The following is a 24,940-nucleotide window of genomic DNA, read 5'->3' as shown; positions in this document are numbered from 1 at the left end:
CCTTTCTTCTTCTCTGCATATTCCTGTGTATTCATTTCTAATTCTTTTATATTCTTCCTTTGTTCTGTTGTTACCTCTCTTTCTCCAATTTTTCCATGCCGTGTCTCTCTCTTTTTTTGCTATCATACACCTTTTATTAAACCACTCTTTTTTTTCCTGTTTTCTTTCCCCATTACTCTTGGCACAAATTTTTCCACTCCCGAATTATACAGGTCTAGAAAAATATCCCACTTCCTCTGTATCTCTGTTGTTTCTCTGAATTTTCTCCAATCTGCATTTTCAAAAAATTTTCCCAATCCTGTAAAGTTTGCTTTCCCAAAGTTGTACCTTCCCTGCCTATAAAGCTCGTCCCTTGGCTCCATGTTCCCTGTTATCATCTGGAACTCGATGACCACATAATCACTTTTTCCAATAGGACACAGATATTTCAAGGATTCTATTACATCGGGTTCTTTGGTAAACAGTAAGTCTAGTCTTGCTGGTGTGTCCTCACCTCGGAACCTTGTCTCTTCTTTGACCCATTGCGTCATCACATTGTTCATTGCTATATTTAATAATATAGTGCCCCACGAATCCTCGCCGCCTCCTGAGTCCCATTCCTCCCAGTTCACCTCTTTACACTTGAAGTCACCCATTGAAATTATATTGTTGCTTTTGTTAATCAGTTTCTGTAAATAACATGCCATGTCTGACAGCATTTCCTGGTATTCATCATCACTCCATGCTCTTGTCTTACGGGGAACATACACTACTGCCATATCTCGCTTGTTATTCTCTCCAGTTTCTAATTTCATATTTATCACTTCGGCCCTGCCTTCTCCCATTTCCACGGTATCTACGTTTATGTTAATCTTCACTGCTATCATCACTCCTCCTCCTGTTTTTTCTTTTTTGTCTCTTCTCCACAGTTTGTATTTACCATCTCCCATATGAACATCAATATCTTCTCTTAACTTGGTCTATACAAAGCACATAACGTCAGGTTCATGTACCCTCAAAAGATCGTTGATTTCTAACCTTGCCGATATTAAACCATCAACATTAGTATATGCCACCTTCCAATGATTTTTGGTGTTTTCTATACCCTCTTTTCTCCGTCTCTCCGCCGGTACCACTTCCTTAACTTCTGATCCATGACTCTCCAATAAAACACTGTCTTCTCTTCCTCCGTTCTCTGTTCGTTTTTTACCTTTGCTTCCTTTACTAAGTCCTTTATTTTAGCTCTTTCTTCCTCATTTGCATCTCTCCTTATCCAAACATTCTTAAACCCTTCCTTGTCCGATAGTTTCCATGTTCTACTGATAATTTCGTTAACTGTTGCTTGGGACTTGAACTTTACCTTCAATGGCCTTGCGCCTCCTTCCTCGTATTTTCCCAACCTAAACACCTCTTCAATCTCTTCTTGAGCTTCCATGTTTTCCTCCATGACTATTGATATTATTTCTTTAACCTTACTTAGTTCTTCTCTTTCTCTGTCTGATCTTATTTTCATACGTTTTTCTTTAACTCCTGAAATTATCATACATTTTTTCTTATCTGCTACATCTCTAACTAAATATTCTCTACTTCTCAACACCCTAACCACTTCCCTCTCCACTTTTTCCTTGCTTTGTTGGTCTATAATCTCTCTCAAATTTACATTTCCCTCTTCCTGAATTTTCTTCCACCCCTTATGTTGCTCCTTGATTTCTTTAATGTGCTCTTCCTGTATTCTTGACTTGGATTCATACTCATCTAGTTTGCTTTTCATCATGTCCCTTTCCTCTTCCAACCTCTTATTCTCCCTCTTAAGCTGTTTTATTTCATTCGAGGCTGATTCATTGTTTACTTTTAATTCAGTAACTTCCCTTTCTTGTTCGTCACTACGTGTACAGATTTTTTCCAGTGTACTCCTTAAACTTTTGATCTCATTTTCCTGCTCTATGTTCCGTTCCTGTAACTCTTTAATTACAGACCGTACTTTTTTAATCTCCTGGTCATTCCTCTCCGCTGTGTGTGTGTATTTACCTATTTGTATTTACCTATTTGTAGTATACAGGAATTGAGCAATGCTCGTGTTGTCCTGTCTCCATATCCACATTTATCAAGTCTACCTTTACACACATGAATGTTTTTCTCATGCACCACCTCTTTGTCTACGTCGTTCCAAATATTTAAGAATATACCTAATTGTGATATACACGGAATGTACTATGCTCGTGGGTTTCCGTCGCTGTTTCTCAATAAGTCGAATTTAACTTTAAACTCGTTTAAGTTTTTAGACTGGACGATCTCTTAGTCCAGGCTATTCCATAAGTCTATACTTCTGTAAGGAAACCTATATTTCTTGATATCCTTCAAGCAGCTTGACTTTTTCAATTTCATTCCATGTCCTCCTGTTGCTCTCTTATCCCATACAAACAGATCTTCTTTGTCAATTTTATCTACTCCCACCATGGTCCTGAACACCGCAATCATGTCTCCCCTCTTTCTCCTTTCCTCTAACGAAGGCAAATCCAGTTTTTCCAGCCTCTCTCTGTATGACAGGTCTGTCAGACTGGGGACCATCTTGGTTGCTGTTCTTTGTATTCTCTCAATCTTGTTTATATCTTTCTTTTTGTGTGGGGACCACACTACCGCTGCATATTCTAACCTGGGGCGGATCATGGCCACTATCAATTTTTTCATCATTTCCTCATCCATATAATGAAATGCTACTCTTATGTTAGTCAAGAGCTTATAAGTCTCTCCAACTATCTTGTTAATGTGCTTTTCTGGTGACAAACTATCTCGGACCAGCACTCCCAAATCTTTCTCTTCTCTCCTTTTTGTGATTAATTCATTACCCAAAAAATAGTTCAGTGATGGTCTCCTGGTACTTTTACCCATTTCCAATATTTTACATTTCTTTACATTAAATTTCATTTCCCACGTACGGCTCCAATTGTGTATCCTATCCAAATCCTCCTGCAGTATTTTACAATCCTCCTCAACCTCTATCTTCCTCAAGATCTTTACATCATCAGCAAACAGACTCGCATAACTGTTCACTCCATCTACCATATCATTTACGTAAATCAGGAACATTACTGGCGCCAACACTGAGCCTTGAGGGACTCCACTTGTTACTTCCCTCCATCCAGACATCTTTTCCTTTATTACTGTCCTCATTTGTCTGTCCCTCAAAAAGTCTCTCATCCATTCCAGAAGTTTCCCCCTTTAGTCCTCCTATATATTCTAGTTTCCACATTAGTCTCTTATGAGGTACCTTGTCAAAGGCCTTCTTTAAGTCTAAGTACACACAATCCACCCAACCATCTCTCTCCTGTACCACATCAATCGCTCTTGAGTAAAAGCTCAACAAGTTTGAAACACATGACCTTCCACTTCTGAATCCAAACTGACATTCAGCCAAAATATTCATCTCTTCCAGATATTTTATCCATCTGTCTTTCAGGATTCTCTCACACAATTTTGCGACCATGCTGGTTAGAGACACTGGTCTATAATTCAGGGGTTCTTCCCTGTTTCCTCCCTTGTAAATTGGTACCACATTTGCCCTCTTCCATTCTTTTGGCACTTTCCCCTCTTCCAGTGAGCATACAATTAAGCTGTGAATTTTATCCGCCAGTTGTTCTCTGTATTCCTTCAGTACCCAATTAGAAATTCCATCAGGTCCTGGGGCTTTCCTAACATCTTGAGTTTCCAGTAATATATACACTTCCAGCACCTCCACTTTTATATCTTTCATCACCGGAACATTTCTAATCACTCCCTCCCCTTCCACAAGCTCCTTTTCTTTAGTGAAAACTGACTGGAAACGTTTGTTCATTATTTCTGCTTGCATTGCCGCATCCTTAAAGACCTCTCCATCTACTTTCAGCTTGGTGATTCCTTCCTTTTGTTTCAGTTTGCCATTAACAAATCTATAAAACAGTTTGGGTTCATCCTTGCATTTGTCAATTATACCTTTTTCAAAATTCCTTTCTTCTTCCCTACGTATTCTTGTGTATTCGTTTGCTGTTCTTTTATATTCTTCCTTTGTTCTGTCGTTACCTCTCTTTCTCCAATTGTTCCACGCCTTATCTCTCTCTTTTTTGGCTATCATACACCTTCTATTGAACCACTCCTTTTTCCTGTTTTCTTTCCCTCTTACTCTTGGTACAAATTTTTCCACTCCCAAATTATAGAGGTCTAGAAAGATATCCCACTTCCTCTGTATCTCTCTCGTTTCTCTGAATTTTCTCCAATCCGCATTTTCAAAAAAGTTTCTCAATCATGCAAAATCTGCTTTGCCAAAGCTGTATCTTCCCTGTCTATGAAGCTCGTCTCTTGGCTCGACGTTTCCTAATAACATCTGGAACTCAATGACCACGTCATCACTTTTTCCCAAAGGACAGAGATATGCCAATGATTCTATTACATCGGGTTCTTTGGTGAACAGTAAATCTAACCTTGCTGGTGTGTCCTCACCTCGAAACCGTGTCTCTTCTTTGACCCACTGCGTCATCACATTATTCATTATTATATTTAATAACATAGTACCCCACGAATCCTCGCTGCCTCCCGAGTACCATTCTTCCCAGTTCACCTCTTTACAATTAAAATCACCCACCAAAATTATATTATTGCTTTTCTCAATTATTTTTTGCAAGTAACTAGCCATATCTGACGACATCTCATGGTATTCGTCATCCTTCCATGCTCTCGTCTTTGGGGGAACATACACTACAGCCATATCTCTCTTACCATTCTCTCCAGTTTCTAATTTCATATATATCACTTCAGCCCTGCCTTCTCCCATTTCCACAGTATCTACATTTATGTTGTTCTTCACTGCTATCATCACTCCTCCTCCCTTTTTTTCTTTTCTGTCTTTTCTCCACAGTTTGTATTTACCATCTCCCAAATGAACATCAATATCTTCTCTTAATTTGGTCTCTACAAAGCACATGACATCAGGTTCATGTTCTCTCAAGAAATCATTAATTTCGATCCTTGTCGATATGAAACCATCAACATTAGTATATATCACCTTCAAATTATTTTTGACATTAATAATACCCTCTTCTCTCCTACTCTCTGTCCGTACCACTTCCTCAACTTCTGATCTTTCACAACCATCCCCCCTAGTTTCCTTCACTTCTATTTCCTTAAATACCATTTCCTTACTTTCATATCCAATACTCTCCAAGAAAAAGTATTACGTTTTTCCTCTGTCCTCTTATCATTTTTTTCCTTTACTTCTTCCTTTAATGATTTTAAAACTTCTCTTTCTTCTTCATTCAGATCTTTTCTTATTATAATATTTTCCATCCCCGCCTCTTTGCTTAATTTCGAGGTCACTTTAAGTATCTCATTTATTACACTTTCTGATGTAAACTTGACTCTCATTGGTCTTGTTTCCCCTTTCTTATAAGGCCCTATCCTCCTTACTTCCTCAATTTCTTTTACCCACTTGTCTCCTTCGGGGTCAATCTTGCCTAATATTCCTCTCACCATGTTCGTGTCTCTCTCGAGTCTTGTGAACCTAACCTTTTCTTCCTCTTCCCTGTTTCCAAATACTACCACACATCTGTTCCTTTCTACAGTTTCTCTCACTATTTTCTCTTTTTTCTTCAGTATTTTCACTACATTTTCTTCCATTTCTTTCTTGTTCATTTCCCTTTCTTCCTGGATGATCTCTCTTAAGCTGACCACTTCTTTCTGTTCTTCTTCTACGTGTGCCCACTTTGCCTTGTGTTCTTCTAATACATTACTCACCTTCTCCGTTTTATTAGTACTCTCTTCAAGTTTCCTCCTCAGTTCAACATTTTCCCTCTTCAAATTCTTAATCTCTTCATTGGCTGTTTTGTTGGACTGGATTAGACTCTGTATGGTGGTTTCCGTATTTCCTGACACATCCTTTATCACTAGATTCTCTACTTTTTTTTCGAGTTCACTAATCCTCATAATTAATGTTTTCACCAGGTCCATGACATTATTATTAGCATCAAATCCTTGAAATTCCATTCCCTCATTGTTTACATTTTCGGCCATGTTTAACGTACCGGTAAAGTACCTGAACAGCTGTTACCGAATAAGCCACAAACATTCATGTATACTATTGCCAACAAATCTTTACATTTTTGGTAGTCTACCAACTTTCATTATTTTAAATTTAAAGAAAGACCCTAGGAGACAGGACAGACAAAATTCCTGAAACTACTCAAGGTTAGGAGCGATGCCTGGGACGTCCTCTCTCTCCGGCTGTTCGTGTGTGTGTGTGTGTGTGTGTCTGTGTGTGTGTGTGTGTATAGTATATATATATATATATATATATATATATATATATTTATATATATATATTTATATATATATATATTTATATATATATATATATATATATATATATATATATATATATATATAGATATATGAGGCACTGAGTGGAATAACCTCTCGTGCGCCAAATATAGAAAATGGAGAAAAACGCGGTTAAATTTGTTTCCTTCAAAATGCCATATCTTTTCAACCGATAAAGATATTCTGGTGATTTTTTTTTTTTTCTTTCAAATGTAGCTGAAAACATCTGCTTGCATGTTAGAGTATGTAAATCAATGGCATTTTGAAAGAACAATATATTAACAGTGTCTTTCTCCTCTTGCCTGAAAAAAATAAACTGCATTTTCCCAAAACTGTGTATTATTGCAAGCCAACCTTACGATGTATGCATGTACTTTCACAATATCCATTAATATAGCAAAAAATCAGCACAAAAAAATAGAATATAGCTAAGAAAATCTGTCCGTGGTGGACCATGGCGCTTGAGTGGTTATTACTAGCATTCTGGGACTTCCCCCACATGGAGCTACCAATGGATGATTGTCTGAACGTGAATACACAAGAAAAATCGACCTTAACATCAGTGGAATAACTGAGCCTGATATTGGTTTCTGAGGTTCAGGACCTGGGAAAGACAATGCTAAGCCACAATGATTTTCTGACTGGATTATTCAGGCAAAAATGGACTTAAAGACCAGCTAGCAGAGTATAAACACCTTCGTGTGTAGCGCGGTCAGTCAGTACCCTCTATAAAATGGGATTTTCACCCTTGTTGGGGCCATTTTATCACATGATTCGTTATTGTACTAGTACAAGAGGGTTTGGGGAATACGATGGTGTACTTAACTCCTAAATGGCTGCTGTGGTTGACAAGAGGATATTCCACTCAGCGCTTCATATATATATATATATATATATATATATATAATATATATGTGAGGATATAAAGGAGCTTTGTGGTGTGGATGTGGATGTGATAGGAAGCGTTAGGAGGAATACACTGAGGTGGTTTGGCCATGTGGAGAGGATGGAGGGTGAAAGACTGACGAAGAGAATATACTGTATGTGAGTGAGGTAGAGGGGGGAAGAGGGAGGGGGAGGCCGAGGATGAGATGAAGGGATGGGGTGGAGAGGTATATGAAAGAGGGGGGTGTGAGTTGGGAGCGGGGCAGTGAAATGGCAGGGGACAGGGCGACTTGGAGGCAATTTGTTTGTGGCCACCCCGAACGGGACTGAGGCGTCTGGATATAGATAGATATACATATATATATATATATACATACATACATATATATATATATATATATATATATATATATATATATATATATATATATATATATATATATATATACCGTATATACAGTAAGGAGGGAGGAAGAGATCAGTAGGTCAGAAGTAGTGGAAGCGATGAAGAAGATTAAGCTGGGAAAGGCCCCAGGAACTGATGGAGTATGTGGTGAAATGCTTAGGTATGGGGGTGAGATTGGAGTGGATATGGAAGTTGTGTAGATTGGCTTGGGAAGAGGGAAGGGTTCCAGAGGACTGGAAATCAGGTATAATTGTTCCTCTGTACAAAGGAAAAGGGGAGAGAGAAGTATGTGGTAACCATAGGGGTATTTGCCTTCTTAGTGTGACTGGTAAAATATATGGTAGAATACTCATTGATAGGGTTAGGCATATGACAGAGGAGCTAGTTGGAGAAGAACAAGGGAGATTTAGGAAGGGAAAAGGGTGTGTAGATCAGATATTTGTTCTAAGATGTTTAGTGGAGAAGTATCTAAAAAAGGGAAGGAAAGTGTATGCTGCCTTCATGGACTTGGAGAAAGCTTATGACAGAATAGATAGGCAAGGTATGTGGAAGGTATTAAGAATATATGGAGTGGAGGGGAAATTGTTGAGTGCTGTGAAGAGTATGTACGAGGGAGCTAGGGCTACGGTGCGAGTGGATGGTGAGCTGAGTGAGTTCTTTGATCTCAATGTGGGACTGAAACAGGGGTGTGTAATGTCTCCATAGCTGTTTAATATATATATGGATGGGGTTGTAAAGGAGGTACAAGGTAGGGCAGTGGATGTGGGGGTGGCCCTAATGAATGAAGGTGAGATTTGGAAGCTTCCGGTGTTGCTGTTTGCTGATGATACAGTATTGTTGAGCGAAGATGAATGGGAGTTGCAAGGTTTGGTGAATGAATTTGGGACAGTGTGTAGGAGGAGGAAGCTGAAAGTTAATGTAAACAAAGTAAAGTTATGGTGTTTGAGAGGAATGAAGTCACAGAGTGTACAGTGAGGTTGGATGGTGAGGATATGGAGAATGTGAGTGCATTCAAGTACTTGGGTAGTGTGATGAGTAAGGATGGAACTTTGGGGGATGAAGTACGTGAAAGGGTACAGCAGGGTAGGAAGGTTGTTGGTACACTGAAAGCAGTGATGAGAAATAGGGAGGTGAGTATGGAAGCTAAGAAGTCACTGCATGATGGTATTGTGATCCCTACCCTGACGTATGGAAGCGAGGCGTGGAAATTGCAAGAGGGGAACAAGTCAAGAGTGATAGCAGTGGAAATGAGTTACTTGAGAAGAGCATGTGGAGTGACGTGGAGGGACAGGTTGACGAATGAAGAAGTGAAGGAACGTTGTGGGGTAGATGTGGATGTGGTTGAAAAGATTAGGAGAAATACACTGAGGTGGTTTGGACATGTGGAGAGAATGGAGAATGAAAGACTGACTAAGAGGGTGTATGTAGGTGAGGTGGAGGGAGGGAGAGGGAGGGGTAGACCGAGGATGAGGTGGAGGGATGGAGTTGAGAGGTATATGAGGGAGGGCGGGGTGAGTTGGGGGGAGGGGAGTCAAATGGTGGGTGACAGAGTGACTTGGAGGCGTTTTGTCTGCGGCCACCCTTTGCGGGATTAGGGCATCGGGCTATAGATAGATAGATAGATATACAGTAATCCCTGTACTATCCGGACGCCCACTATTCAGACTCCCCACTTACCAGACATTGTGGGCCTGGGCCTTCAAAACCCAAAAATGGCCAAAAAAAAGAAAAAAATCCCCCCAAAATCCGAAATTTTCCCACCTGCAATTTGAAATTGGCGTGCAGTGCCAAACAGCTGTGTCTATGCACTGCCCCTTCACCCCTTTCTTCCTCCCCCTTCATCAGTTACCGCCTAACCACCGACGTAAGTAGATGTTCATCGCAATGGATCCCGTACACGCTCGTTTTTGTGAATAAACAGTGAATAAACTGCAATACCTCGTCACTTGACCACATGGGAATTTACAGTGTTGTGCAGTGGTAAGAAATTAGAATTTAATGTGCAAAAGATTAAATGTGGAGTGCAAAGTGGCGGATGAAACTGGCGTGGCGCAATTAAGAACAGAATGTGCAGTGTTAAACAATTATAACTCACAGTGCAAAGAATTAAGTGTAGCACAACACTAGATTACTGTACGTGCTTCAAGAGCATTTTCACCACTGCCAGAACCTTAGAGGAGGCGGCCACAGATGTGCAGAAAGTACGTTGTACACTGCTAAATATTTTCCATACTCACTTCTAATTCCTCATTCTCTGGTTCCTCTTCATTTATTTCATGCTTTATGTCCATGATTGGTGTGAATAGGGTCTTAAATAGGTGCTATGCATGTCTGGTAGGGAGTTATTTAGATGGCTTTCAAAGTTAGCCTGGGTTAGGGACCATAAGTACCAGTCCAGGAGGCAGGGGCCCACTATCCAGATGGACCCACTTTCCGGACACGCCTTTGGCTCTATTACATCAGATAGCGGAGAGATTACTGTATATATCTATCCATCTATCTATCTCTCTCTCTCTATAATTAGCCATTTGAGTATCCACTAAAGGACCGGCCTATCCCGACCGAAGTGGGGACAATACAACCTATATATCTCTACCAAATGGCTTAGGCTGTCTGGCAGAGATTGTATGTAGGGTGGAGAAGTGCTTGTAGGTGAGATTGTTGTGTTGGAGTGGCTTTGGATGTGTGTGCAGTCTGTGAACCAAGTGTAATCGGCCCACGCAAGCCGACTGGGTGCAAGTATACTTTACAGTATGTGACACCGGTTCAACCACAGCACCCCTTATGTCTGCCAAAGCAGTACGTGGCCAGAAGAATGCTCCCAAAGTTTATTACCTTGGCGGGGCGCAAACCCTTGCTCTCTCATGTACGAAAACACACACTCTACCACTGTACCACAGAGGCTCCATATATATATATATATATATATATATATATAATATATATATATATATATATATATATACTGTAAAACTACTGTAAATATATTGATCATATCAACAAATGAAAAATGGTGGGAAGAGAAGAATGTGAAAGAAAAGATTACTAAGTCATTCTACTGTTTAGAACATAGCTAATGTTTCTAAAACTGTCAGATGCTGCAGTGACCCTGAATGCCTCAGTGACTATGTAAGCAAAGAGCCTGTGGACACATAATGTTTTACACAACTTACAGAACTTGCAAGAAGGGTTTGTCAGGTGCCCAAACTGCAATCCTGCAGTAACAGTTTAACTGCATAAACATGTACGGTAGGTATGTTCAAACATGCATTATGTGCTGAAGTGGTGGTGGGCTGAATGAAGTATGATACAGGAAAAAGAAAAAGTCTACTGTTGGTGTTGCTTGCTCAAACTGAACTTCACAGGTGCCCACTCATCATCAACCACTCACAAACAACCAAACACCATGTGTAAACAGTGATTATAGTTTGAAATTGTTGTATGTTGGACCCCGTTTAAATATAATATACAGTATACAATACTGTGCACAATCAGGATTACATTAAGTGAATAAGCATAGCCCACTTAACTGGGAATGTTGTTGGTTACTGGAGTTCTCCCACTAATTTTTTTTTCTCACTCTCTCTCCCTCAACTGTATCTTGCCCCATTCTTGGGTAGGAAAAAGGGATTGGGACAATGATGATGATGATGATGATGATGATGATGATGATGATGGTGGATATTGTTCTTTGGGTTCCAGTCATACATCAAAATATGTAAACTACAAGATGCCTCATAAATGAAAACTTTACTGTCTTTGAAATTTATTCCTTGATAACCACATCCATGCATCTGAATTACTAGAATCATATGGCCTGGTGGTGAGAACAGAGACTAAGAGACAGACTACAACACTATATCTGAGAGAGGTGGAGGAGAAGGATGGGGAGACCACAGATGACATGGAGAGATAGGATGAAGAGGTACATGTGATGCTGATGTGGGCAGGAGGCAGGGCAGCCTGATGGTGTAGGAGACGGTGACATGGAGGTGATATATTTCTGGCCACCCCTTTGGTATTAAAGCATCTGGCAATAGGCAGAAGACAGACTGATTTGTGTTCTCACATCATCTGACTGGTTCAAGAACTTTACAAGTGACTAGCCCACAGCTCTGCAAGTGCTACTTTCAGGTTCACAGTGTTTCTTAAATCCTCCAATCTGATGATGTATTGTATCTATTACTCTTAATACTAATGACATATTCATTCAACAAAGGGGAAGGTGTTTTGCAGTGAATGTGTTAATGATGGCCATATCTATCACCCTTCAGTTAAAAAAGCTCATCCTAAAGTGAATATCACCTGGAGACCAAGAATAAAATAAAAAATTCATTGGACTGAAAGGCTTAAAACGTACAGTAGTGAAGTTTTCCTGAGGCTGGAGTACCATATCAATAAGACAATTTATAACTAAATACTACCTGAATGATCTATGATACCCACATCTATAATATAATTATTTAACTTTTTAAGATATTGCTCATGTTTCACATGGACATTCCAACCAACATTTTTTTTTTTTTTTTTTTTTTTTTTTTTTAATAACTGAACTTATTTCCCACATCACTACTACAGCAGAATATTAATGGTTTTTGTATATTATACTGGTATTTAGTAGCAGTTTCCTGGGAAAGTTCACTGTGCATTAGAGATGTGCAGCTGTCAACACTCATGCATGAAGTACTGGCAAAACAGTGCTGTGTTATATGAAACGCATGCATTAGTAATCTTGCTATACAAATGGGTTGACTTTGGTTTAAGTTAGATTCAAAGACAAAACTCCAAAGGATATATTGGTAATATCAACAATATCAATAATACTGTACAGGATGGTCAATATACTGTATAATGTTCTCCAATCTTGTGTGTTGTGATAATGATTCAGATGGTAATCCCGGTGTCTATCCAACACCATTATCTGCTTCCCATAACCCTTTTCATTCTTTAAATCTGTTTTTTCTACATCCTCTGACTTTATGGTGGTCTAGTAATGTCACAAGGCAATCATCAAGTCTTTGCTCCCTACAAACACAGGTTAAGCCATTCTCACGGAACACGAGTTTGGAGAGTGCAATATACAGACGACCCTGTATATTCAAACTGGTGGCACAACCAGGGCTGCTGCTCTTAAATGGTGTGAACAGGTAGTGCAAAATGTAATGACCACTTACGAATGTGTTTAAGTCCAGGTACAACTGCAAGAACAATACACTGTTTGTTAGCAATAATTAAAAAAAAAAAAATTAGTGCATTAACATTAACTGCTTCATTCCAATGGCATGTTTAAAATTTCAATCAGTCTACCACCAGAGGACTCTGTTCAACTTAAAAAGAATCCTCAACTAGTAAAGGGGTTAATGAAGGTTACTTCTAACCCCACCATCTTGAAAATTCTCCCTGAAGCTGAATAAATTTGTCCGGCTATAGGAGAATGAAATGGAAAATAAGACTTTGGACTGAAAGGGCAACAACTTCATTGCAAATACAAAATAACTAACACCAACATTTCAGCACATTGCATCTGATACATATTTACCACTACAGAGGTGAGAATGACCCTTTCAATCCAAGGAGTCTCTTCACAGCCCAATATAATCCTATGCAAATGGCCATAAAAATAATAATACCAGTAGGTATTGTATCATTTATAAAGGCTCCAACATGATTCCATGTATCGGCCTTGGTCACCTAATGGCAGCTCTCCATGCTACTCAATCTCTGGCAGCTTCCCTATTAAACTGTTAATATTCTATTGTTATCAAACTGTTTTTATACTAATGAGACTAACACGCTCTAAAGTAGTAATCCTCTCTCTCTCTCTCTCTCTCTCTCTCTGAAGCTTGCACACACACACACACACACACACACACACACACAAGAAGAAAAGAAAATGAACCACAAATAATATGCCTAACTGAAACAAAATTTACACCAAGGATATCCAATGACATATTAAACGTAGAGGAATACAATATATAGAGAAGAGACAGAAAGTTAAAAAAAAGGAGGAGGAATTATAATATTAACTAAGAAAAATCTAAAAGTCAATGAAATAAAACTAGATATGCCATGACAAGTAGAACTGATTGCAGTAGAGAATCAACACATCTGAAGGGAAAGTAACTGTAGCCAATTTGTACATGCCACCCAGATCAAACACATGGGAAAGAGATGAATATGAGGACCTGGCAGAGAGTACAATTCAGAGTTTAAGATCATTACTACATAAAATGGAAGAGAAATCGGAAAGAATTATACTAACTGGGGATTTCAATACAAATATAAATTGGAATACTCTAGATATAATTAGCCAAGAAAGCTGTTGGGACCAAAAGCTCCTGGATCTCGTGCAAGAGTTTTTCCTAATGCAACATGTAAGGGAAACCACCAGAAAAAGAGGACTTGATGTACCTTCAGTGCTAGATCTAATATTTACTATGCAAGAAAAAGATATTGACAGTTTAATATATCACCCTCCACTCGGTAAAAGCGATCATGCAGTACTAAATTATAACTTCAGGATAGCATATGACATAGTTAACAGGATTGACAGTTACAAAAAGAGCCTAAACTATAAAAAGGGAAATTATCAAGACCTAAAGAAGTATTTCTTAGAAGTTGATTGGGAAAATGAGCTTAGAGGACAAGATTCAAATGCTGTATATAAAAAAATTCTGTGAATTTTATGAAATAGGAGTCCAGAAGTACATAACACAGCACAAAGAAGCAGATAAGAAAATACAGAAATGGTTCAATACAGAATGTAAAAAATTAAAAGAAAGAAGAGATTTGTTGTGGAATAGATACAGAAGACACAATAGTGAAAGGGCGTATAATAATTACAAACAGGCAAGAAACGATTATACAAGAATAAGGAGGGAAGCCCAAAAACAGTTTGAGGAGGATATAATAAATAAAAGTAGTGATCAAACAAAGCTGTTTTACAGCTACATCAGAAGCAAAACCAAAGTAAAAGATATTATACAATCCATTACAGATGAGGGAATCACTTATACACAAGAGAAAGATATTTGTGAAGCACTAAATAAGAATTTCCAATTAGTTTTTACAGAAGAAAAAAATTTTGAGAGGGGCTATGTGGAACATGCATGTCCACACATACTACCAGATATACAAATAGCAGACAAAGTAATACAGGAGGAGTTAAGTAGATTAGACAGAGGAAAAGCAAGTGGTCCTGATGAAATTTCATGTTGGGTACTACGAGAATGTGCAAAGGAGTTAAGTAAACCATTATTTTTAATTTTCAAGAAATCCTTGAGTCAAGGTAAACTACCAAATATTTGGAAAAAAGTAAATATTGTCCCCTTACTGAAGAAAGGAAATAGACAAAATCCACTCAACTACTGACCAGTATCACTGACCAGTGTTGTAAGCAAGGTATTAGAAAAGCTTATAAGAAAAGCTTGGGTAAATCATCTAGAAGAAAACAGTATGATAACAGAAAGACAGTTTGGTTTCAGAAAAGGAAAATCATGTGTTACTAATCTGCTGAGCTACTATGACAGAGTAACAAACACAATACAGGAAAGGGAAGGATGGGTGGACAGTATCTATTTAGATTTCAAGAAAGCTTTTGACACAGTACCACACCAAAGACTTTTATGGAAACTGTACCATCAAGGAGGAATTCGAGGCAAACTGTTTTGTTGGATGCAAGACTTTCTCATAAAAAGAGAAATGAGAATAGTATTAGGAGGAAACTACTCATCATGGAAAGAAGTGACTAGTGGAGTACCACAGGGTTCAGTGCTGGCACCAATCATGTTTTTAGTGTATATAAATGATATAAACAGTACCACTGGAAATGAGAGCTATCTGAATATGTTTGCAGATGATGCAAAAAATACAAAGGAGAATTACTAACACAGACTCTTGTAAAGAGCTACAAGAAGAATTAAATAAACTTCATGAATGGAGTAGTACATGGCAAATGGAATTCAATGTGGACAAGTGTCATGCAATCAAGTTTGGTAAAAGTGGAAAAAGACCTGATTGGGATTATAAGTTAGGAAATAAAACCCTATACACATCAGAAAGAGAGAAAGACCTAGGTGTGATTATTAATAACAGACTATATCCGGCTGACCACATCAGCGAGAAGGTACGGAACATGTATACACTGCTTGCAAATATAAGAATAGCATTCACATACATAAATGAAGACATGCTAAGAAGGATAATAACATCATTCATTAGACCAACCCTGGAATATGCATCAGTAGTCTGGAGTCCTCATCTCAAAAAACACATAGACAAGATTGAAAAAGTTCAAAAGGGCCGCTACAACATGGATACCAAGCTTAAGGGACCAAAGCTACGAAGAAAGACTAAATAAACTGAATCTACCAACACTACAGGAGAGAAGGAAAAGAGGTGACATGATAATGCTTTATAAGTGCATATCAGGGAAGGAGAAAATAGACATAAATGATTACTTAACATATGGAGAAGCATCAGCAAGAGGACACCGCAAAAAACTGCATAAGAAGAGAGGTGATAAAGACGTAAGGAAATTCAGTTTCCCAAACAGAGCAATTGATCAATGGAATGCACTACCGAATGAAATAGTGTGTGCCAAAACAATTCACAAATTTAAGGATATGTACGATAAATATGGTTTAAGACACGGGACAATACGAGCTTGACTCATTCCTGTAAAGATACAATTAGGTATGAACACACACACACACACACACACACACACACACACACACAATTGTAGACTAAACAATGATCAGCTGATTGTGCACATTCTTGCGCTGCTTGTTTACTTTTCTGTTTGACAAAGTCTTACTTAAAACTTCTTCTTTTTTTTTAAATATTAGAACACCATTTAGTCTAACCTTGTACAGAGCTTGACTCATATGAAGATACTTATTTAGGTAATGCCGCTGGCCAAGCTGGCCCTCCCGGAAGAGAGGGTAAAATGCTGACAATCACGACCATCAAGTGATCCTGACCGACCTGGTGAATTACACACACACACCCAGGCACCGAGAAAGAACAGACGCATGTCAACACATCTCTATACCTGGCCAACTTGGCCAGCGGCATTACCTAAATAAGTATCTTCATATGAGTCAAGCTCTGTACAAGGTTAGACTAAATGGTGTTCTAATATTTAAAAAAAAAAAGAAGTTTTAAGTAAGACTTGGTCAAACAGAAAAGTAAACAAGCAGCACAAGAATGCGCCCAATCAGCTGATCGTAAATTGGTCTACAATCTGCCCCAGGGAATGTAAGTACTATATGTGCTTTTAGTACTGCAAAATGACCACATACTTTAGTAAAGCAAATTTGGAAAAGAAAAGGGATAAAGGTAGAAACCAGGGCGATGATTTCTACCAAGAACTGGCTGAAATGGAGACTCTCAACAAACTGGCTGAACGAGTACATAGGTTAGAGATGGCTTTTCAAAATGACATTGATGAAATTAAGAAACAGATGCACTTGCAAAAGGAAGAAATAGAAAAATTAGGAAAGGAAGTCAACAAGAAAGACACAACCATAAATGAGCTAACAGTTGAAGTGGGTACACTTAGGAGGAAAATTAGTGATATGGCAGGTACAGTAGTCAACCACGAGAGTATTAAGGAAGAGTTCAAAAATGATACAGAGACAATTTGGCAAGTAAGCAGTCTGATAGATCAGAGCAGTGATAGTGAGGAGAAGATAACACATGTGAATGAAGCTGTGCAAAGCTACAAAAATGATGTGGAAACCAATTATGCTGAAATGGTGAAAGTAAAGAAAGACTTGGAAATAAGGGTGGAAGAAAAAGGCATTAAAAAGGAAGGGAAAAGATTAATCCAAAACAATCCTAAGTTAGTCAGATATTCAGTAAATATTAACAAATCTATAGTAATCACTGATAAAGAAGAGGAAGAAGTAAAAAACAAGATCTCAAGAGACAAAAGGGAGATGGCAAATGTAATGGGCATATTGAAAAAAGTATCAGAGGATATCTGTAGTAAAGACATAGAGGAACGCAAAAGGTTAGGGATATACGAGAAAAGCAAGTCAAGACCCCTAAAGGTAACCTTCCAGAGTGTAAACACCATCGAGGAGATACTAAAAAATGCAAAGAATCTTATGGAAAAAGAGGAGTTCAAAAAGGTATGGATAAAATGATGCCTAACAGAAGAGGAACTGGAATTACTGAAAGAAAAGAGGAAGTAAAAAAAAAAAAAATGAGGGAAGATCAGAGGAGGAGAAGAATACATTTTTTTACAAAGTACTGTAATTGGATTGCAGGTAAGAAAGTGGTACATAAACAGGAGGGAATAAAAAGGAGGAAGGTAGTAGAACCAAATCATGATAAGTATATAAACATGATGATTAAGTTCATATACTCAAATGTGGATGGAATGGTATCTAAATTATTAGAGATGAATGATTATGTCACAGAAAATGAACCACATATAATATGCCTAACTGAAACAAAATTAACACCAAGGATATCGAATGACATCTTAAACATAGAGGAATATAATATAAGGAGAAGAGATAGGAACTTAAAAAAAAGGAGGAATTATAATATTAACTAAGAAAAATCTAAAAGTCAAAGAAATAGAATTAGATATACCCTCACAAGTGAAACTGATTGCAGTAGAGATCAATACATCTGAAGGGAAAGTAACTGTAGTCAATTTGTACATGCCACCCAGATCAAACACATGGGAAAGAGACGAATATGAGGACCTGGAGGAGAGTACAATTCAGAGTTTAAGAGCATTACTACATAAAATGGAAGAGAAATCGAAAAGAATTATACTAACTGGAGATTTTAATACAAATATAAATTGGAATACTCTACTGTTGATATAATAAGCCAAGAAAGCTGTTGGGACCAAAGGCTCCTGGATCTTGTGTAAGAGTTTTTCCTAACGCAACATGTAAGGGAAAGCACCAGAAAAAGGGGACTCGATGTGCCCTCAATCGTAGACCTCATATTTACTAGGTAAGAAAAAAGATGTTGACATTTTAATATATCACCCTCCATTCGGCAAAAGCGACCACGCAGTACTAAATTGCAATTTCAGGATTGCATATGACACAGATAACAGCAATGAATGTTACAAAAAAAGCCTAAACTATAAAAAGGGAAGGTACCATGACCTAAAGAAGTACTTCTTAGAAACTGCTTGGGAAAAGGAGCTTAGAGGACAAGATTTAAATGCTATATATGAAAAATTCTGTGAACTTTATGAAACAGGACTCCAGCAGTACATCCCACAGCACAAAGAAGCAGAAAAGAAAGAAATGGTTCAATACAAAATGTAAAAAATCAGAAGAAAAGAGATATTTGTTGTGGAATAGATACAGAAGACACAATAGTGAAAGGGCATATAATAATTACAAACAGGCAAGAAACGATTATACAAGAATAAGGAGGGAAGCTAAAAAACAGTTTGAAGAGGATATCATAAATAAAAGTAGTGATCAACCAAAGCTATTTTACAGCTACATCAGAAGCAAAACCAAAGTCTATCTATCTATCTATAGCTCGACGCCCTAATCCCACAAAGGGTGGCCACAGACAAAATGCCTCCAAGTCGCTCTGTCACCCACCATTTGACTACCCTCCCCCCAACTCACCCCCCCCTCCCTCATATACCTCTCAACTCCATCCCTTCACCTCATCCTCGGTCTACCTCTCCCTCCCTCCACCTCACCTGCATACACCCTCTTAGTCAGTCTTTCATTCTCCATTCTCTTCACATGTCCAAACCACCTCAGTGTATTTCTCCTAATCTTCTCAACCACATCCACATCCACCCCACAGCGTTCCTTCACTTCTTCATTCGTCAACCTGTCCCACCACATCACTCCACATGCTCCTCTCAAGTAACTCATTTCCACTGCTCTCACTCTTGACTTGTTCTCCTCTTGCAAGGTCCATGCCTCGCTTCCATACGTCAGGGTAGGGATCACAATACTATCATGCAGTGACTTCTTAACTTCCATACTCACCTCCCTATTTCTCATCACTGCTTTCAGTGTACCAAAGTAAAAGATAAAATACAATACATTACGGACGATGGAATCACCTATACACAAAAGAAGGATATTTGTGAAGCACTAAACAAGAATTTCCAATCAGTTTTTACAGAGGAAAAAAATTTTGAGAGGGATTATGTGAAACATGCATGCCCACACATGCTACCAGATATACAAACATCAGAAAAAGAAATACAGGAGAAGCTTAGTAATTTAGACAAAGGAAAAGCAAATGGTCCTGATGAAATTTCATGTTGGGTGCTACGTGAATGTGTAAAGGAGTTAAGTAAACCATTATTTTTAATTTTCAAGAAATCCTTGAGTCAAGGTAAACTACCTGATTTTTGGAAGAAAGCAAACATTGTTCCCTTATTCAAGAAAGGGAATAGACAAAATCCACTTAACTACCAACCAGTATCACTAACCAGTGTTGTAAGCAAGGTATTAGAAAAGCTTATAAGAAAAGCTTGGGTAAATCACCTAGAAGAAAACAGTATGATAACAGAAAGACAGTTTGGTTTCAGAAAAGGAAAATCATGTGTTACTAATCTGTTGAGCTACTATGACAGAGTAACAGACACATCACAGGAAAGAGAAGGATGGGTGGACAGTATCTGTTTAGATTTCAAGAAAGCATTTGACACAGTACCAGACCAAAGACTTTTATGGAAACTGTACCATCAAGGAGGAATTCGAGGCAAACTGTATTGTTGGATGCAAGATTTTCTCATGAAAAGAAATATGAGAACAGTCAATCAATCAATCATTTCTCCTTTAGAGCAATGATCTGGGATATGATTTCACTCGAAAGTTCATGGGTAGGGGCCATAACAAAGTGGCGAAAACCAAAACACTGCAGGAGACTAGGTAAAAAATGGCGCAATAAGAAAGGGAGACGCGGTGGAGTTCCTCTCTCTCACACAGACCGTAGGCAACTGAGGCGGGAACCAACCAGCACACAGTAAGGCCTCAAGCTCCCGTGACGTCATGCTAGCGCCCCAAACATCTGGCTCAATTTTTAGTACCAAAAACGGGTGATTCTTTTTTCGCCAAAAGTATTGCGCGCCCTGCCATACGCGCTCGATACTTCTGACGAACACTGTAAATAAACAGACTCTATCAACACTAGAGGAGAGAAGGAAAAGAGGTGACATGATTATGCTATATAAATGCATATCAGGGAAGGAGAAAATACATAAATGATTACTTGACGTATGGGGAAGCATCAGCAAGAGGACACTGCAAAAAACTGCATAAAAAGAGAAGTGATAAAGACGTAAGGAAATTTAGTTTCCCAAATAGAGCAACTGATCAGTGGAATGGACTACCCAATGAAATAATGTGTGCCAAAACAATTCACAAATTTAAGGATATGTACGATAAATATAGTTTAAGACACGGGACAGTACGAGCTTGACTCATTCCTGTAAAGATACAATTAGGTAAGAACATGGGAGATACAACAAACAAGTCGGATGTACATCACTGAGCTCCGCTCTGGGGAAACCTGAGTTGTATCTATTTATGGTTCAAGCTCATTTGGGCTATTTTAACCCGCCCCATACCGACATTTTTGGACCTTTTTTTTTTTTTGGCTCAAACATCCGCTTTTAGTGAGAAACATCGAAAATTCATTGAGAAATCGCTCACCTGAGATTTAAAATACCCGATTTAGGTACAAGTCCTTCCTTACCTGACTGGGTTTTCTAACAGGCTGGCACCAAAGAAAACGAGTTCTATGGGAGGGTAACTATTTTATCCACTCATAAACAGTATTTATTTATTTACTTGGTACGAATTTATATGTAGTACATGAGTATATTGGTTTTCAAACAGTAATATAGGCATTATAAGCATTGTTTCACTCACTAACTCATCACCATTCATGACCTTTTTTTTCCCACATTACCTGATCATCATTTCTGACTGTTTCTTCTTCTAATGCTATGTAAACATTGTCCTCCACATTGTCATCGATTGGGCTCTGGCCCTGAATGTCTTTATTGGCCAGGTCACTGGTAACAGGTGAATTGCCGAGACAATGGCGTGCAGGGGGGGGGGAGGGGTTATGTGGTGTAAGGCATTGTTCCTGCTTGGCATCTTGTAGAGGAATAGAGGAAGGTGTCCCGTGTATACATGCCAAAAATCACTCGCGAAAATTGAAAATTGTGCAAATTAGGGACCTTGCAATGTTGCCGAGTTAATTCATGTTGCTGGGACAGCGCGGGTTAAGTGTTGATCCAACAAAGTAAAACAAGTAATAGCAAAGAAAGTGTAGCCAAAAGTAAGTAAACATCTATAAAGCAGTGTCAAGGAATGTGCTGAGTTTCCTTACATCAGCTAGACAACACTAAGGCGTGCAGACAGCAGTGATGCAACTACTGTAAGTAGAGATTATCATTTCCTTAAGATGGCTTCATATTTTGGAAAGATGCCTTTAAAAGGTGGTAAGAGAAGAGACAAAGGTAAAAAAACGGGATGATGACTTCTACCCAGAACCAGCTGAAAAGGAAACTTATGATAAGTTAGTTGAAAAAGTAAACAGACTAGAGAGAACTTTTCAAATGGAAATCGATGAAATCAAGAATGAGCTATGCAAATAAAATGAAAAAAAAGAAGAATTAATAAAGGACATAAACAGAAAAGCCATAACAACAGATGAACTATCAGCTGAGGTAAATTCAATGAGAAGGAAGGCTTGTGAAATGGGATGTACAGTCGGTCCAAGAAGTGATGGCGGAAGTCACCTAATATGTAAAGTTGTAATAGAAAACAACAAGTAAATGGCAAAGTACTTAAACATTTTTAAAATGCAGTGCAGTCTCACAGAGGGCAACCCTACACCCCCAGAAAGAGCCTATGGAGGGGCAAATACAGCGTGACTGGACTCCGGGCAACAGGGACATAAGTCCGCCCGGGCCGCACACCCCTATGACCAGGAGCTCGCCCGCTGGCACCATAGCAGGAAAGCGAGACTAACTTCTGGGTGATCCGACCACTGACAACCACGGGGTGGAGCTATTACTCTAGCTCCGGTCAGCACCCCTGAGACGCCCAGTGGCCGCTCAACCCCCCTACAGGAGACAGCCTGCAGCAGCTCGACCTTCCTACAGGAGACGGCATGCAGCCACTCCAGAGGTAATAAGGAGATGGCCGGTAGCCGCTCTGAAGGTGCCCCTCAAGAGACGGCCGGTAGCTGCTCGACCCTCCTACGGGAGACGGCCTGCAGCCGCTCTGGAGGTAATAAGGAGACGGCCAGTAGCCACTCTGAAGGTGCCCCTCAAGAGACGGCCTGTAGATGCTCGACCCTCCTGCAGGAGACGGCTGGTAGCCGCTCCGGAGGTAATAAGGAGACAGCCTGTAGCTGTTCTGGAGGTAATAAGTAGACAGCCTGTAGCCGTTCCCGCCTACGTAAGGAGACGGTTGGTAGCCGCTCTGAAGGTGCCCTTGAGTCGGCCTGTAGCCGTTCCCTTCCCCAGGCCACGGCCAGTACCGGGCCCTACGGCAGGAGACGGCCGGTAGCCGCTCCTCTGTCAGGTGCTGACTCCTACCCATGAAACCACGACCCAGAGGGAGACCCCAGCCTAGAGGAGTATTGGAGAGGCCCTGTGGCTACCGCTGGGCTCCTCTCACTGCAGCCGGTTCCTGAGAGAACTCGCCTGATGGACCAAGACATAGGCCAACGCTGCAGCCTACTCCTGATGGTGTCCCCAACCGCCGGAGACTGCAGCCCACGGGACCTCCAGACCATCCCCAGGACCACCGGGCGGGACATCCCTACACCCCAACGCCGGAGATCTTCGTCCTCCGTCAGGCGTCAGAGCGAGAGGTTCAGGCAGCTGTTCGGCCCCAGCCCTGAGGGCCAGACTCTCGCCCCAAGCCCTAGCAGTGCGGGACCTTCGCCACCAACACCCCCGGACGAAAGAGGATGCCCCTATGCGTGATCCCGTGGCCCCTGAAGACAGAGGCCCCTGGCCAAACTCAGCACCGTCAGTAGTGAGGCTGAGTCATCTCCGCCGCCCTTGTATTTGACCACCATTACGGCCAGTCCAAAAAGTGACTGACAGTGAAAGCACAGTGTCTGTGATATAGTGAAGGGCAGAACAGTGAGTTATCAGAATATGGGAAGTCAGTGCGAAAAGCATCAGTAATAATATAAAGAAGAGGGGGAATACGTAAGATAACAGTGAAACAGTGAATATGGCAGGGCAGTAAAATAAATGTCTGTCCAAGTGAACACGCTACCATTCAGTGACACCGCCTCACCTTAAGATCATACGGAGGCCCCAGTGCAAGAACAATAATTAACGACACAACAGACCAACCAGTTAAACTGCCAGCAGTGAAAACAGTGCCACGAACTCCACCCGATATATTGCACAGAACCTAGACTTTACCAAATAATAGTGTTTAGCTTCCTTGCCCTAAGACTCCTGATTGTAGTGCTATTCACCTTATCTGATCTTGTCCTAAGTAATATCCTGTGCGATACTAACACCCATAATCTAGACCTCAGGATTATAATTGTTCAGCATAACTACAGCAAACTTGCCTCTAACGTGAGGGTTTCGTTCCAGCCGTGGCGCGTTCGGCGCGAAACCGCGTAAGTTTTAACTATTCCTTACTTTGCTCCCTAGACCCCTTAAATGTGGTGTTTTGCTGTTATCTGCCATTGGTAATCAATATGATGCACTTTAAGTGGGTAGAAGGTTTATTTAAAGTTATAACTTACAGTACTGCACAGCAAAACTTCAACACACAAATACATAAACACAAGGCAACATTCCGATGCCGATTGGTTTCGGGACAATTCGTAGTCAAGTCAATTTGCCATCACAACAATAACAAGACAATTCGCCGTCATTAATGAAGACAGCTGTGGGTGATACTAAAATATAATTCAAGGCCGAAATAAGTATATTTATAGAATGACAGGGAATCATTCAGGGTGAGAATTGTCCTGATGGGGAATTGTCCATGTTTTGACGGGGAATTGTCTGACGGCGAATTGACTTGATGGAGAATTGTCTAGGAACCCGCCAATCGTGGGTAATCATATAAATCAAGTTAACTAGTTACAAAGCTTTATTTTACACTTTACCTTTCTTTAAGCGCTTTAACTTACATACCAGAACAGTAAATATTTAACTTACAAATACAGTATCGTGGAAAATCAGTGCAGCAAATCTTCAATCAGGTAAACTGGTTATAAGACTTTCTTTCTTGCTTTAACGTTATTTAATAGTACTTTAACTTGTACATAAACTTACCAGAACAGTAATGTAAATATTTAACTTAC

The 24,940-nt window shown here is 39.6% G+C and overlaps 1 protein-coding gene across 1 annotated transcript in view; it reads right to left on the bottom strand.

The window, feature by feature from the left end:
* p115 (General vesicular transport factor p115) overlaps nt 1-24,940 on the bottom strand; it is a 371,470-nt gene that overhangs the window by 151,686 nt on the left and 194,844 nt on the right. The window contains exon 10 of the mRNA XM_080273185.1: nt 12,790-12,813. Within this exon, the coding sequence (XP_080129311.1) occupies nt 12,790-12,813 (24 nt within the window). The remainder of the gene's footprint in view (nt 1-12,789; nt 12,814-24,940) is intronic.

Source organism: Coenobita brevimanus, chromosome 53, assembly GCF_032717465.1.
Source record: "Coenobita brevimanus isolate Jiangsu-jjx chromosome 53, ASM3271746v2, whole genome shotgun sequence".
NCBI lineage: Eukaryota > Metazoa > Arthropoda > Malacostraca > Decapoda > Coenobitidae > Coenobita > Coenobita brevimanus.
The sequence above is the reverse complement of the archived record's forward strand: the minus strand, read 5'-3'. Positions and strand labels throughout refer to the sequence as shown.